The sequence below is a fragment of the Tenebrio molitor genome, chromosome 7 (assembly GCF_963966145.1).
Source record: "Tenebrio molitor chromosome 7, icTenMoli1.1, whole genome shotgun sequence".
NCBI lineage: Eukaryota > Metazoa > Arthropoda > Insecta > Coleoptera > Tenebrionidae > Tenebrio > Tenebrio molitor.
Genome location: NC_091052.1, coordinates 21,892,532 through 21,906,472, shown reverse-complemented (window position 1 = coordinate 21,906,472; position 13,941 = coordinate 21,892,532). Strand labels below are relative to the sequence as shown.

The 13,941-nt window shown below is 33.9% G+C and overlaps 1 protein-coding gene across 2 annotated transcripts in view; it reads left to right on the top strand.

The window, feature by feature from the left end:
• LOC138135354 (modular serine protease-like) overlaps positions 1–13,941 on the top strand; it is a 72,766-nt gene that overhangs the window by 32,583 nt on the left and 26,242 nt on the right. For both annotated transcript variants that reach the window (XM_069054061.1, XM_069054063.1), the window contains exons 2-4: positions 939–1,067; positions 1,124–1,392; positions 8,453–8,692. In XM_069054061.1, coding sequence (XP_068910162.1) covers positions 939–1,067; positions 1,124–1,392; positions 8,453–8,692 — 638 coding nt within the window. The remainder of the gene's footprint in view (positions 1–938; positions 1,068–1,123; positions 1,393–8,452; positions 8,693–13,941) is intronic.

Here is a 13,941-nt window from a genome sequence, read left to right as displayed (position 1 = left end):
TTTAATCATTCGGTATTTTCGATGGCGTTGATAAAAATTTATTTCAAAAAGATAATTGTGAACGAATCGTAGAGATATTACAAAAACTATTGTACAATACACGTCCGTTAGGGCCTTTACTGCCTCGCCAGTATTATTCGACTCGCTCTGCGAGCTCGTCTCACAAAATCTCTGGCTCGGCAGTAAAGGCTATCCTAACGGCTTCTACTGTAAAATACTATATTGTATTGATAACATAATTACATAACATTGTTGATTTACAATGCAAACATTTCCGATAATAATGCTTGCTTGCAGCGTTTCCACATTGAATGGCAAGGGAAATCCTCTCAAAAAGGAATTTCTTTGATTTTGAATCGCCTGATTCCGCAATAAACTCAATTAAAATGTTTACAGTAAAAATTAAATTAAATTTTTAAAGTGAAATTTGTGATTTTCTCAAACAATTGTTATGTAAGGTAACAATTTTTTTCATTCATCGTTTAGCTAGTAGGAAGGTTTATGAGAAAGAAAAGAAAAAAATGGGGGTTGTCATTTAAAAAAATTGGTGATGAGGTCATTACGCAAAAACCAATGACGTTATTTAAACAAATTGTACGTCACATGATGGCATTTTTCGAAGTAAAATCGATCTATCTGAACGATTTTCTTAAAAATATGAGATAACGCTATTATGAATTTTATTCCTTACTTTATCACCATAGTGTATACAGATCTAGATATTAAAGATAAGGATTTACAATGAATGAAAAATTAGTTCGATTAAGTAAGGCATCACCACTCTTGTATTACCAAGTTAAATTTTCTAGTTAACACCCTTATTCGAAAATGTGACAGCCTTCAACCTTTTTCAGCACCGGCTATACTACTATATCTAAAATATTCACATAAATTTACGAAATTTCAACAATTACAATCAATTATTATTATTCATGCAGATGTCCACTCGATAACTTCCGTTGCTATTATGGAGCCTGCATTTCCAACAAATTCAAATGCGATGGTATCAAACAGTGCGCGGATGGATCTGACGAAAGTCAATGTGGAAGAAAAGCTGGTAGTTGCGAGTAAGGTAATCAAATTCATAACGTGTTTCAATTGTGATTGTTTTTAAAAATTTCAGAATAAACGAATACAAATGTTCAACTGGAGAATGTATCCCACTGGAAAAACTGTGCGATGGAAATGCCGACTGTAAAGAAAATTCTGATGAAACAAATATTTGCGATAAGGTAACGGCATGTCCTCCATCAACTCATAGATGTAAAGTTGGAAGTTGCGTTTACCTAAGTCAAAGATGTGACGGGCGAAGAGATTGTATTGATGGATCAGACGAGTCCGAACTTTTATGTAAAAATCTTGAATGTCGCGAAGGAGAATGTCAGAATAAAGGTACGAGAGTAATTTTACGTTTGTTAAAAGTTTTTAATATTAGTGACCCGAACAAAGTACATATTTATACAGGTGTCCCTAAAAAAGAAGACGAGTCCATAACTCCCTTATTATTTATCGAAAGATTTTAATTATTTATACCAAATTAAATTGTAAATACCGAGCGATCCAAAAGTCTTTCTATCAAGTGAGCCATAAAAAAAAGTGAAATAAAAAATATCATAGGATACGGACAGACTAATAAAACATATTTTTAATTTTCATTTAAATATGGACCAATATGCTGTAGCCCAACGGCATTCGTTTGCACTGTCATGACTCATGACCCACTTGATAGAAAGACTTTTGGATCGCACGGTATACAGCTCTAAGCGCTTCAAAGCTAAACTATCAAAATATTTTTTTCAAATGGGAACACATACTTTTTTTTAGTAATTCTGATGGAGATTTTTATTCTGAAAACAACAATGTATCACAAATATACACTTACATACCAAAAATACAAAAAAAAGTAAAAAAAATGCTGTTATTGTTTATGCTCAAACTGAGCTCCATTTTGCGCTAAACTTTGGCGGCATCTCTGCGCAATCCCATATGTTATTATTTGTCATTTGTTTTCCAGCTAACTTAATTTGGTTATTATTACATTGTAACGCAATGCGTTTTGATAGCTTCTCGCTTGGTGCTCGTTGTTTGTTTCAAAAGTTAGTGTTATGTTTATTTGTGAAACATTATTGTTTTCAGAATAAAAATCTCTATCAGAATTACTAAAAAAAGTATGTGTTCCTATTTGAAAAAAAATATTTTAACAGTTTAGCCTTGAAGCCTTTGGGGCTATAAGTGAATTTAGTAGGCCATCTTATAACCTATTCACAACCATTTAATTTGGTGTATAGATAATTAAAATGCTCCGAAAAATAAGGGAGCTATGGACTCGTCCTCTTTTTGGGTGTATATTGAATTTACACTTAAATGTTATGGGACCTGTGATAGTTATTTATGTGACGCGCTTAGTAAATTAATCTTTACGGGCGAGCTAGAAGGTTTGTGGACGAGCAACGAAGGGGCGAGTCCCCATAATCCAGTGAGCCCAGTAAAGATTAATTGCTAAGCGAGTTGCTTACAAACTTTTATTTCCACCTTCAGCCTTTAAACATCGTTTTTTAATTGCTATTTATGTTTATAAAAAGATAATATTTTGTAATGAAAACGGTAGAGCAATTTATACCTACGTCGTCATGGTGTTGTGAATAGCTTTAATGCCCGATAAAGTCTTTGAAGGCGACGTTCTTGAAGTGAAAGAAAATATCCAAGGAATTGTCAACACTGCAAGTGCGGTTCTCTTACTGATTCGATCCAAAGAGAAAATGACTTTCCAAAACGGATCAAAATGCATTATTAATGTATGTAACTGCAAAAATTGATAGTTAAATTTGTTTGTGTTTATAATAAACTTTTTCAAAAATGATTTCATTAGTTTTGATTAATTATTTTTTGATGAACATTGCAAAATTTTACAGGTCTCTTCTACGATCCTGTAAAATATCGCGCGTTCAAATGAAATCCTGGGCTGAGAAGGCGTTGGAAAAAGTAAACCGTTTAGAACAGTGTAAACTTTAAATTTCCCGGCGTTTGACACGAATGACATTTGTTTATGTTTAATCGGGACATAATTGAACATGTTTGTTTTCAGCAAAGGGTGCCCTTAGATATTTGCTTCGAGAATAGGAATCGTTCAGTTATTCTATCTTTAATATAAAACATTGCAAAGAAAGAAAAAAGAAAGATTGTTTGTTTATAAATTTTAGGTTAGCTGTCAACATGCTCCAATTAATCTACGCTTTATAAAAGCACAACAATTGACGGTTTCCAACGCCTTCCCAGCCCAGGATTTCATTTGAACGCGCGATATTACAGGGCTCTGCCCGTAACTACTCATTTACTTAGCCACCACAAATGAGTGTGAAGTGTCACTTACTCAGAAGGTGGAAATAAAAAGTAGTATACAGGGCCTTTCACAACTCGCGCGCCAGAAAAAATGGCACCTGCCGACGACAATAAGTTGTCAAAAAATAGAAGAAAACAATTTACAACTGCTTACATAACTGAGTTACAAGACTTGTAATTCTACCGATCCCAGAGGGGCATATCGAGGTGTGATGTTATTTCAACCAAATAAAGCCACTTGCTAGGTTTAAAAAATAATACCATTCAGCTACAAAAAATGTTTGGGTTACTGGAATTTTGACATTATTAGATTTGACTTTTCATTGTGTAATAAATAACTCAAGTATCGCTAGTCAATGGCGCAATTTCAAATATTTAAATAATCGAATAAAACCCGCGAAATTGGACTAATTGGCCAAGTCATGATCGTCATAGAAACGGTAGTAACCCTACGTTGTGTGTTTTATAGATACAAAATTGCGGAAGACTAAATCGAGATGTAAATGGTGAACCTGCAGGGTGGACAAACTTCGAAATAAAAATGCATAAGTCGGTGGGAGAACGCCTGCATTTAATTTGTACATACTCGAATAAACATATTCTCGTTTTCATTTACAGCAGCTTTTGATCAGAAAATACATAACAACACAATTTGTGAACACCCGCCATGACATTGAACAAAAACAAAGCCAGACAACAAATAAATAGACAACGCGGCAACGAGAAACACCAACATGATAATAATAATAACAGGCACTATAAATGGGATGAGCGAAAACCTTCAAAAATCAAACAAGACTTCAAATTTACAATTACTAATGCCCTGACTGAATACTAATCTAGCTTTCGCCCCCCTATCTATTATTCTCTACACTACTTCCGCGCTCCTCCAAGTTCCTGCGACACCTAACACGTAATGGGTGCAGTGCCTCCGAAACGCCACTGCGGAGACCTTCCACCAAGGGCGGGTGAGAAGCTCCACAGCCAGGATTACACGCCATGGAGAAGCCCCGCGGAAACCACGCCAGCAACCACAGACGGTCCCTTTAGTGTGATCTCGTCTTTCATTTCCCCCTTTTTCTCTGCCCGTGCTCGACAACCTAATTCCGGACAAACACGTGCTCACGGTTTTCCTTGTGGCAAATGAATGGCCGTTCCCGAAATGGACTACCGTTTATCCCACTCCACGCGTACCGACCACGTATTACATGACGCCACGAGTTTTTCCCGCTAATATGAAACTCCACCCTACTTACCGATACCCTGCGGATTACCCAAAACCCCTGATTGTCAATTCGGCCTACGGCTCGTGTTGGAATTTTCGTCATCTTGAATAATAGCCATCATTATACGCTTGTTGAAGAATGTACTATTCTCCACGACTATTAAAGAATTAATGAATTCTTATTGGATATTCAATGAAAGAATGATATCAATTCCACACCCAGTGATAGAATATACTAAAACGTGAGTTTCACTATATTCAGCCGTGAGGCTGTCGGTCAATCACATCCCTCGTATTTTTATTCTATCACCGGCAGATCGTCAATCGGATCCCCTTGTAAACAATAAGTCGCGCATCGTATAGCAACCGCTCAACAAGGCACAATTTTCATTGTTGAATACTAAAAGTCAAATTAAATTGATTTTTTTTAGGTATAGTCGTAGAGAAAGTATAGTCTTCAGGTCGCGTATAATGGCTATTATTCACTCGGGCGATACCACCACTCGCCAACGGCTCGTGATAAAATTTTCATCCTCTTGAATAATGGCCATCATTACGCTCGTTGAAGAATGTAGATACTATTCTTGCACAAAAATAGAATAAGAATCAGATTTTGGCAATCCCCCGCGTACTTCTGAGGAATCCTGGAGTAAGTACCTCAACATCAAATGACACACTTTAGGAACACTTTTGTTAGGGACCTGATTTATTGTCCTATAGTCTCTTGGACGGCAGAAGCGTGAGGGATAGCCAATAGTCAAGCTGGACTGAGATTTGGGAGTTTACATTTGCTTTACACATCTACTTGTCCGTTATTACTTGGTACCTATCAATACGCGGAATGACGAAGTTTAGCTAAATGGATAACGTCCGTTGTTTTTATCCCATTGTGGAAACTTCACAAAAATTACTTCACTGTTATGTACTATGACGGACAATAAATTTGGGCCGGCCTGTCATTGACTTGACATCAAAATGTGAAGCTGGCATTATGTTCAACTAACCCAATTTTCGATTTTTGTCATTCTTGTCATCTTGACAGCGATAATCAAAATTAAAATTGGGAAAAGAAGCGTGCACCATAGAGAAGTGCTACTACAAATCAGTTATGGTAGTGCGTCATGATCTGTAAGTTACGAAAAGGGCGAAGGAAACGCCAAACAGCTTGAAAACCTTAAGTGTGACAAACTGACACATCAGTCATAATGACAATAAATGGTCGCTTGCACTGACTTTTTTGAAATGTCAGAAATTTGCCGGCCTAAATTTATTGTCCGCCATAGTACGAGGGAATTTCAATAAAAACTGGAATTAGGCTCACCAAAAAGGTTATTTATTAATCATTTAAATTCGAAGACGTGCTAGAAGTCATTCTTAGTTTTTTCAAAATCGCCTCTAAAGCGTCAATTTCAGTCTTGAAACGTCGTCCATTTATTTCTTTTTTCGCTTGAGGGTACTGTTACGTTATTATTCACCCTTACTGGAGTAAAATTAAATTTCCCGACTTACTCTGGGGAAAATTTAAAATAACGCTTTTTTGTGACTGATTGTCTCCAAAGTCCGGCACACACACACACACACTAACCTCTCGAGAGCAAGACGGTTAAAGAAAACAAATGATGAAATACAAGCACGGTGGTATACCAGGTGTTAGACAGAAACACAGATATAAATTACAAAGTTTAATACTCGACTACTGGTCATACAGCGAGACACTTTAAAATAAAGATAAGGATAACCTAGATGCCACTTCGGGCGATACACTGTAGCCTAAATGAATTGAAGAGTAGTAAACTGAATTCGCGAACCTTCTAGAATTTAAGATTTGCCGCGAAATTTAAATCGTAACAGTACCTGGGTACAGATAGAAATCACATGGGGTGTTGTAGGGACTCTAGGGGAGATGCGGCACAGTTTTGACGCCTTTAGGGCCGGTTTTTCAATCGATGATTAACATTTTAATTAGTTTGTCAAACCAAAATTCAATTATGAATAACTAACTAAAAATTAATCGAAAGTTTGTTGCGTTGGTATTAACTTTTCTGATGCTTTTCTGTCAAATCTGACAACTTGACGGTTTGTGATTTGTGACAATTTCAAATTTGTAATTTTGGTTCATGGTAATTTCAGTTAACAACCATTTCTTGGATAAGTAAATGTATTAAACATGTCGGATTTATCAAAATGAAAGATCATTTTGTAGTTAGCATGGCGAGTACAGGTGTGAGTAAGCGATCTGGCAATTTCTCTAGAGGAAGAGCAATTGCTTGTGAGCCTAGTGGCACAAAATAAGCATATTGTTGATAATCGAAAAAAATAAAAAGCACAAAACACTTTCACTGTCTGTAGACTTGTGTGCACCACAAAACTGTCGAGCCACGAATGATCTTGTTGCATAAAATCGCAGACAAAAAGCAACAAATTTTGAGGCGATAGACAGTCATTTCTGAAACAAAAATTTTGCTGGTAACACCTGAATTTGATACAGACTACTCCATAACACTCATCGGTTAGTTAGGAAATAGCTTCTTCTATTTTTTCTAACAATCTTTCTACTGTTCGCGATTATTTAAAAGAAAATAAATTTAAATAAAAAAAATTGGCTTTGAAAAAGATTGCTATGCCTTGTTACTATGATAACAAACGATTCATCAAAATTCAGTCTGTCGAAGTTTTTCATGTGATTTCTTTCATTTGCGCTAACTTCCTTTAATAAAATGAATTCTCACTACCGAATCGAAGCAGAAGTCAAGTTTTCTTCCCAGACCACCTTTTGGAGAAGGTAGATAGTGCGCGATCAAACTTATTGGTCCAAAAATCATCGGGAAGATATTTGACAGAATACAAGTTGTTCTACAATTGGAGAATACGAAATAAAGTTGTTTGGATTGATCAAAGGGTAATGCTTGCCTTTAGAAAACCATTTCAATGATATAAGTAATTGTACATTTAATTTTTATATAAATAAAATCCAATAAATCTGACTAATTATTTGACATTTGCTACCGGCCGCCGTAGAAAGTAAAACGGACTAGACCATAAATATGTGTCTACCGGACTCGTCGTCAAGTCAGTAGACACCTACTACCAGCACAGTATACTAAAAAAATCTTTTTGGCCCCATTCTTCGAAGTGATTGGGCCTGAAACGTATAGTTTTTAGCCTCCGTGGCTCTTCATCGCTACTATAAGTATTAATGCCATAAAGATAATCGATCATTGTTCTTTGCTGATTGTTTTAATTGAAAATTTTCAATAAATCGGCAATGCCACTTATGACGTTAATCATCAAATTCCGATTAATTCATAGAACATCATATGATTAAGTTAATCAAGAATAAACATAGGTTGAAAAACGGTAACATTGTGTTAATTACAAATTAAACCTTAATCAAAAATTAATCATCGATTGAAAAACCGGCCCTAAATCGAAGTAAACATTTTTGTTTAAAAACGACTTAAAAAGGGCAAATTACAAAAAATAAATTATAAAAAACTCGTTTCATAAGACCTTGAAGCACTCATTCTTTAAAATAACTCGTGGTCACGCCACTCGTTTTTTAAACTTGAATTCGTGCTTCAAAACTGGTCTTGAAACTTGTTTTTTAATATACTATTTTGAAATGTGTAATGTCTCCTCGTGCAAAAATGGAATGTCATTTTGAGTTATTGGTTTTTTAGTTAGTTTAAGGTGATTTGTTACAGAATTTTCAAAATGTTCAATTTTGGGTGGTCCCGAGGTAATATTTAAAATGCTACTTACAAATATACCACATGATAAAAAAAACTGGCAGCAAAGTTACCTACAAAATTAGAGTTTTAGCTACACTGCTGCAGTTTAGAATAATTCATACATACCTATGTATTTTGTTTTAATTCTGCATTCCAGTTACTTCAAAAATTTACTGTCCTCCAGTGAAGTCTAACAGAATAAATGCCCATTGTGAAGTACCGTTTGGTCTAAATATGGGCATAATTCCATGTGACGTGCCTCTGCCACCAGGAACAATAGTACACCACGAGTGCAAACCGTATTACATACCCGCCAGTACAAGTCATAAGAACAACAGTCAAATGATTTGCCAGTCGGATGGCACATGGAACCGAGAGCAGTTGCGATGTATACCTGGTAAGTAGATGTACTTTTTAAATACATTTTACAAAACATTCATTGTTTTTTGGTATTTAAAAATTAAATCAGGAATTCAAGTTGGTATTCTATTAGTTTGAAAGATAGGTATATCTGTCTGCATTTTTCACATATTATATCCCAAGTGCAAAATTTTGTATTTGAAATTTTTTTGCTAATGAACGAAAACATCCATAAATGAGGTCAGAAGATCAATTATTAGCAAATAAGAGCACGAGACGAAGTCGAGGGCTTTTATTTGATAATAATTGGTCTTCTGACCAAATAATTTATGGATGTTTGAGTTCATTAGCAAAAAAATTTCCGATATTAAAATTTTGCAGGAGGGGTATACGGCTGATTATTTCCTGAATAGAATGAAACGAAACGCATTATTTCCAATCCTTTTTATTCAAAATAATCTATTAAAAAAAAAATCAGGTACCGACATTTTTTATCAGATTATTGCACAGTGTGCATTTTAGAGAAATTTTATCGGGTTATTTTTTGTTTTCTCGTTTTGATTGGTCAATATTTGTCACGCAATTGGTTGCTAAACACATGAAGGAAATAATCGTTAATATTTAGTATTTGAAACTGTTTTCAAACTATGACAGAACTGACATGATCCTACTTACCCATTACTTTTGTGATTTTAATTGCTTATTATTGTTATTAAATCATACTCTGTTGAGAGAGGTATTTTTATGTCAGAACTTGACATTCATTAGGTTGACGTTAAAAGTTATCTATGTTTTATGTGCACTATGATAATGTAACAGGGATCGAGATAGCTTTATAAATTGTATTTTGGGTTGCATTTTTACCTGGTCAGGCTCGTCATCTTACGTGAATAAACCTGTATAGTCGGAACGTTATACAGAGTGATCACAAAACAACGCCTCTCTTATTTGAAATCCGATTTCAACAAACTATACATCAAATTAAAGGGTTCAAAAAGTACTATAAACTGGATATAAAATCTTGCCCTTAGCAACCCTACCTTGCAAGGGTCAAGGGTCAATTTTATTTTTTTAAATAGCAACATACAGTTTTTTTGGTACAGTTAGATTCATTATGTCTTTCTAACTTCAAAAATATAGCACACTCTGTATATTTAAATGTTATTCTAATTTTTAATTCTATTAGGAGCAAGTAGGTAGAGCTTTATTCGTAACAGGCCATGAATTACTTATGAAGACATTTTTGTAGCCATAGAAACAATTTTTATTCATTAATACAAACAATAAAAATAATAGAAATATTTATACCGCATTCATAGACTACAAGAAAGCCTATGATTCAGTACCACATTCATGGTTAATTAAAATTCTTAAAATTTATAAAATTAATTTGGATTTGATTAACTTTTTATCTCATGTTATGACATTTTGGAGAACTACTTTAAATTTATCAATAAACAATACTAAATTAAAATCCGAGCCTATTCAAATTAAACGGGGAATTTATCAAGGAGATTCTTTAAGTCCTTTATGGTTTTGTCTAGCCATTAATCCTTTGACAAATCTATTAAATAGCACTGGATACGGTTTCAATATTAGACTTAATAATACCACACTATCGAAATTAAATCACGTTCTTTATATGGATGACATAAAACTTTATGCATCTAAAAAGAATCATATTTTATCTTTACTAACAATAACTGAAAATTTTTCAAATGATATTGGGATGAGTTTTGGTATTGATAAGTGTAAAACGCAATCAATATGTCGCGGTCATTACGAAAATTTAGAATATACCTATTACTAAAGAAGGAGAAATCATTAAAAATTTAAATAAAGGAGAATTTTATAAATATTTAGGTATTAATCAATCCAATCATATTAAACATTCAATTATAAAAGAAAATTTAGAAAAACAATTTTATTTAAGAATTAAATCTATTTTAAAATCAAAATTAAACGGTAATAATTTAATTAAAGCAGTTAATACATATGCACAATACACATTGGAAGTTGAAATTCAAAAAGGTATATTATTATACTCATGTCATATCGTGAGGAAATTCCTTAACATTGACACAGAACATAAAACACAAAAAAGTCAAAATGTGGAGGCGAGACGCCGGTAATTATGTTGATAAGCACTGCACTATTACTTGATAGTATTATCCGTAATAGTGTATGTACTCCGGCAAAATTGCCGTGCCGCCGGGTGGAGGTGGGATAAGAAAATAATAAACATTTTTCAACGGAACTGTACAACTTGAGCACCATTTTGTTCGAGGCATCTATGTATCACACTTCGCGTGGCATTCAGAAGGATTTCAGGTGGCGTTTCTCTGCATGCAGTAATTTCTATTATTTTCGAAATATGCTTGTAAAATATCCATAATTTTGTTATTATTCATTTTATTTCTCAATACGAAATTGGAGAAAAAAAAAATTAAACAAAAATTACGGCAAATAAAGTTTATTTTCAAAATGAATTTTTATTTTTTGTGTTTCCACGACTACAAGTAATTCATGGCCTGTTACGAATAAAGTTCTACTTATTCCTGATAGTGATAATTTGTAATTGACATTTATTTATTTCTTATGTGAGAATAATATTTCAATATACTTACTATATTTTTGAACTCAGAAAAACATAATAAATCTAACTGTACCAAAAAAATTAGATGTTGCCATTTAAAAACATTATTGACCCTTGACCCTTGCAAGGTAGGGTTGCTAAGGCCAATATTTTATATCTAGTTTATAGTACTTTTAGAACCCTATAATTTGATGTACCGCTCGTTGAAATTCCATTTCAAATAAGAAAGATAAAAGCTAGGGCGTTTTTTGTGATCACTCTGTATAATGCATTCATTTTTGTAATGACGAACTAACTGGAACTTTTTTTTGTTAGATTTTTTTACAAAATAAATGAAAATTAGACAGTTGGCAATGATTTAAATTGTCATATTATTGTCACTGCCAAAATGAATGAATTTCCAAAACTGAGTAAAGCATCAATAAGCAAGCAGATGAACCAGCACATTTTAAAGGCTTTCAAAAAAATAATAGTATTTTACATTACAAGCCAGGTAAAATGGTTTTTACTGGCGAATGGAGGATATAACTGACGAGACGAAGACGAGTCAGTTACCTTCTTGAGCCAGTAAAACCAGTGACCTGGCGTGTCTTGTATAATATTTTATTATACAATTACATTTATTACAATTATTTACAATTTATTACACAATTTATTATACAATTATTATTTGTTACTAAATTGTAAACAACTAAATAAAATTAAAAATGATCAAATTCTGTTTTCTTCCAAATTATTGCTCAAAACTCAGAAACCTTAGAAGTACAATTACTATGACAACGCGGCGTTTGTTCAAATTGTTTATTTCCGTCAAGATTTTTTCTCAAATGAACGTACCAGAAGAAATCAAAAAGGAAGCTATAAACGTGGCTTCCAGTTTACTGCCAGCGAAGTCTTTAGCAAGATATGAACGAGAATATGAAGAATTTAAAAATTGGCAGAAAAACAATAACGTAACTGGTGTAACGGAAGACGTTCTTTTGGTGTATCTTCACCAACTATCAGACAAATTTAGCCCCAATTCTTTGTGGTCGAAATGGCCCATGTTAAAAAGCTGCCTGGAAATTAAAGAAACTGTTGAAGTTCGCAAGTTTGTTTTCCTATTACAGACGTTGTCAAAAAAGTGATATTTTAACTTGACATTTGTAGATTTCATAAGGTAATTGCTTTTCTCAAGAGAAAAAATGAGCGTTACGTGCCGAAGAAGGCAAGGGTTTTAACAAAAGAGCAAGTGGAAAAATTTCTTGTTGAAGCTCCTGATGACTATTGGTTGTTATATAAAGTGATTACAATTTTTGGAATTTTTGGTGCTTGCCGGTGTGACGAGCTTCTCTCGTTGACGGTGAAGGACGTAGAAGATGTTGAGAAATATATTATCGTCACTTTACGGAATACAAAGAATTTAACAACAAGGAGATTTACGATCACAGATGAGGGCTGCAGTTTTCAACCTTGTGTTTTGTACAGAAAATATGCAGCTCTTCGTCCTCGTCAAGCAGACCAATTACGTTTCTTTTTAACTTACCGTAATGGCAAATGTATTTCCCTCAATGTTGGCCAGCACACTATTGGCGGTGTACCGAAAAAAATTGCAACATACTTAGGGCTACAAGAACCTGAATTATACACAGGTCACTCATTTCGCCGATCAGCAGCAACAATGGTTGTGGATGCAGGTGGAGATATTTTGACATTTTGGAATTGCGGAAGGTTATGTGGATGATTCTATCAATAAAAAAATTGAAATTGCGAAAAAAATGTTTCCTGGACGAAACTCAACAGATGTGGCTTCCACTTCGACAAATGTGGCTTCCACTTCGGGAGGTTCTACAATTAATTGTCCAATGACGAGCGAATTCACTTCCGCTTCAGGAATGTTCGACATTAGCGGAAATTCTAATTGTACATTTAATTTTAATTTGTATGAAACAAAGAAATAAAAATGTTCAAATGTTAAAAACGCTACTATCCTTTCCAAATTTCAAATTTCTCTACTAACTTGTTAAATTCATAACTGGTCTGCTGTCAATTTAACGCTACTAGCCAGTTAAAATGACTTTTCAACGTCAAGTGACAGTTCGAATAAATGACGTTTACAATTTAGTAACAAATAAAAGAAATTACTCATGGAGATAATGGAAACGCAAGTACGAAAAGTACAAAATTGTAGAAGCAGTGGCGGATGTTTTTTCGGTGAATTCTAATCTAAAATAAAACTCTCCCTAAGTGCTCTACAGGCTTCAGTCCCAGAAGTATGTACAAAATTTTAAATGAAGGACAAGGACAAGGCTTATGGGAAACTTTAGCATCCATGACATATCCCCAATTATTGTTAATTTGGTTGAAGATTCCGATTCGGACTTAGTGTTTGTTCGCAATGGACATAAGACATAAGAACTACATAAGAGATACCTAAGAATAATTTATAAATTTGGGCAATTGGAAAATAATTTATGCGTCCACATAACTCGAATATGATTCTCCATGCCTTTTTGTTCACAACCATAGTGTTCACTGAGGTCACTTCTTATAAGTTACGTAAAAATTAATACAGGGTGAGCAATAATACCTGTTTCAGTTGGCAATACAAAATTTTACATAAAATTTTCAAGACTGAATTGTACCTATTTCGGTTTGTTTTATTGACATTATTGACAGCTGGTATACATTTCAAATTTAAACGTCTTGGT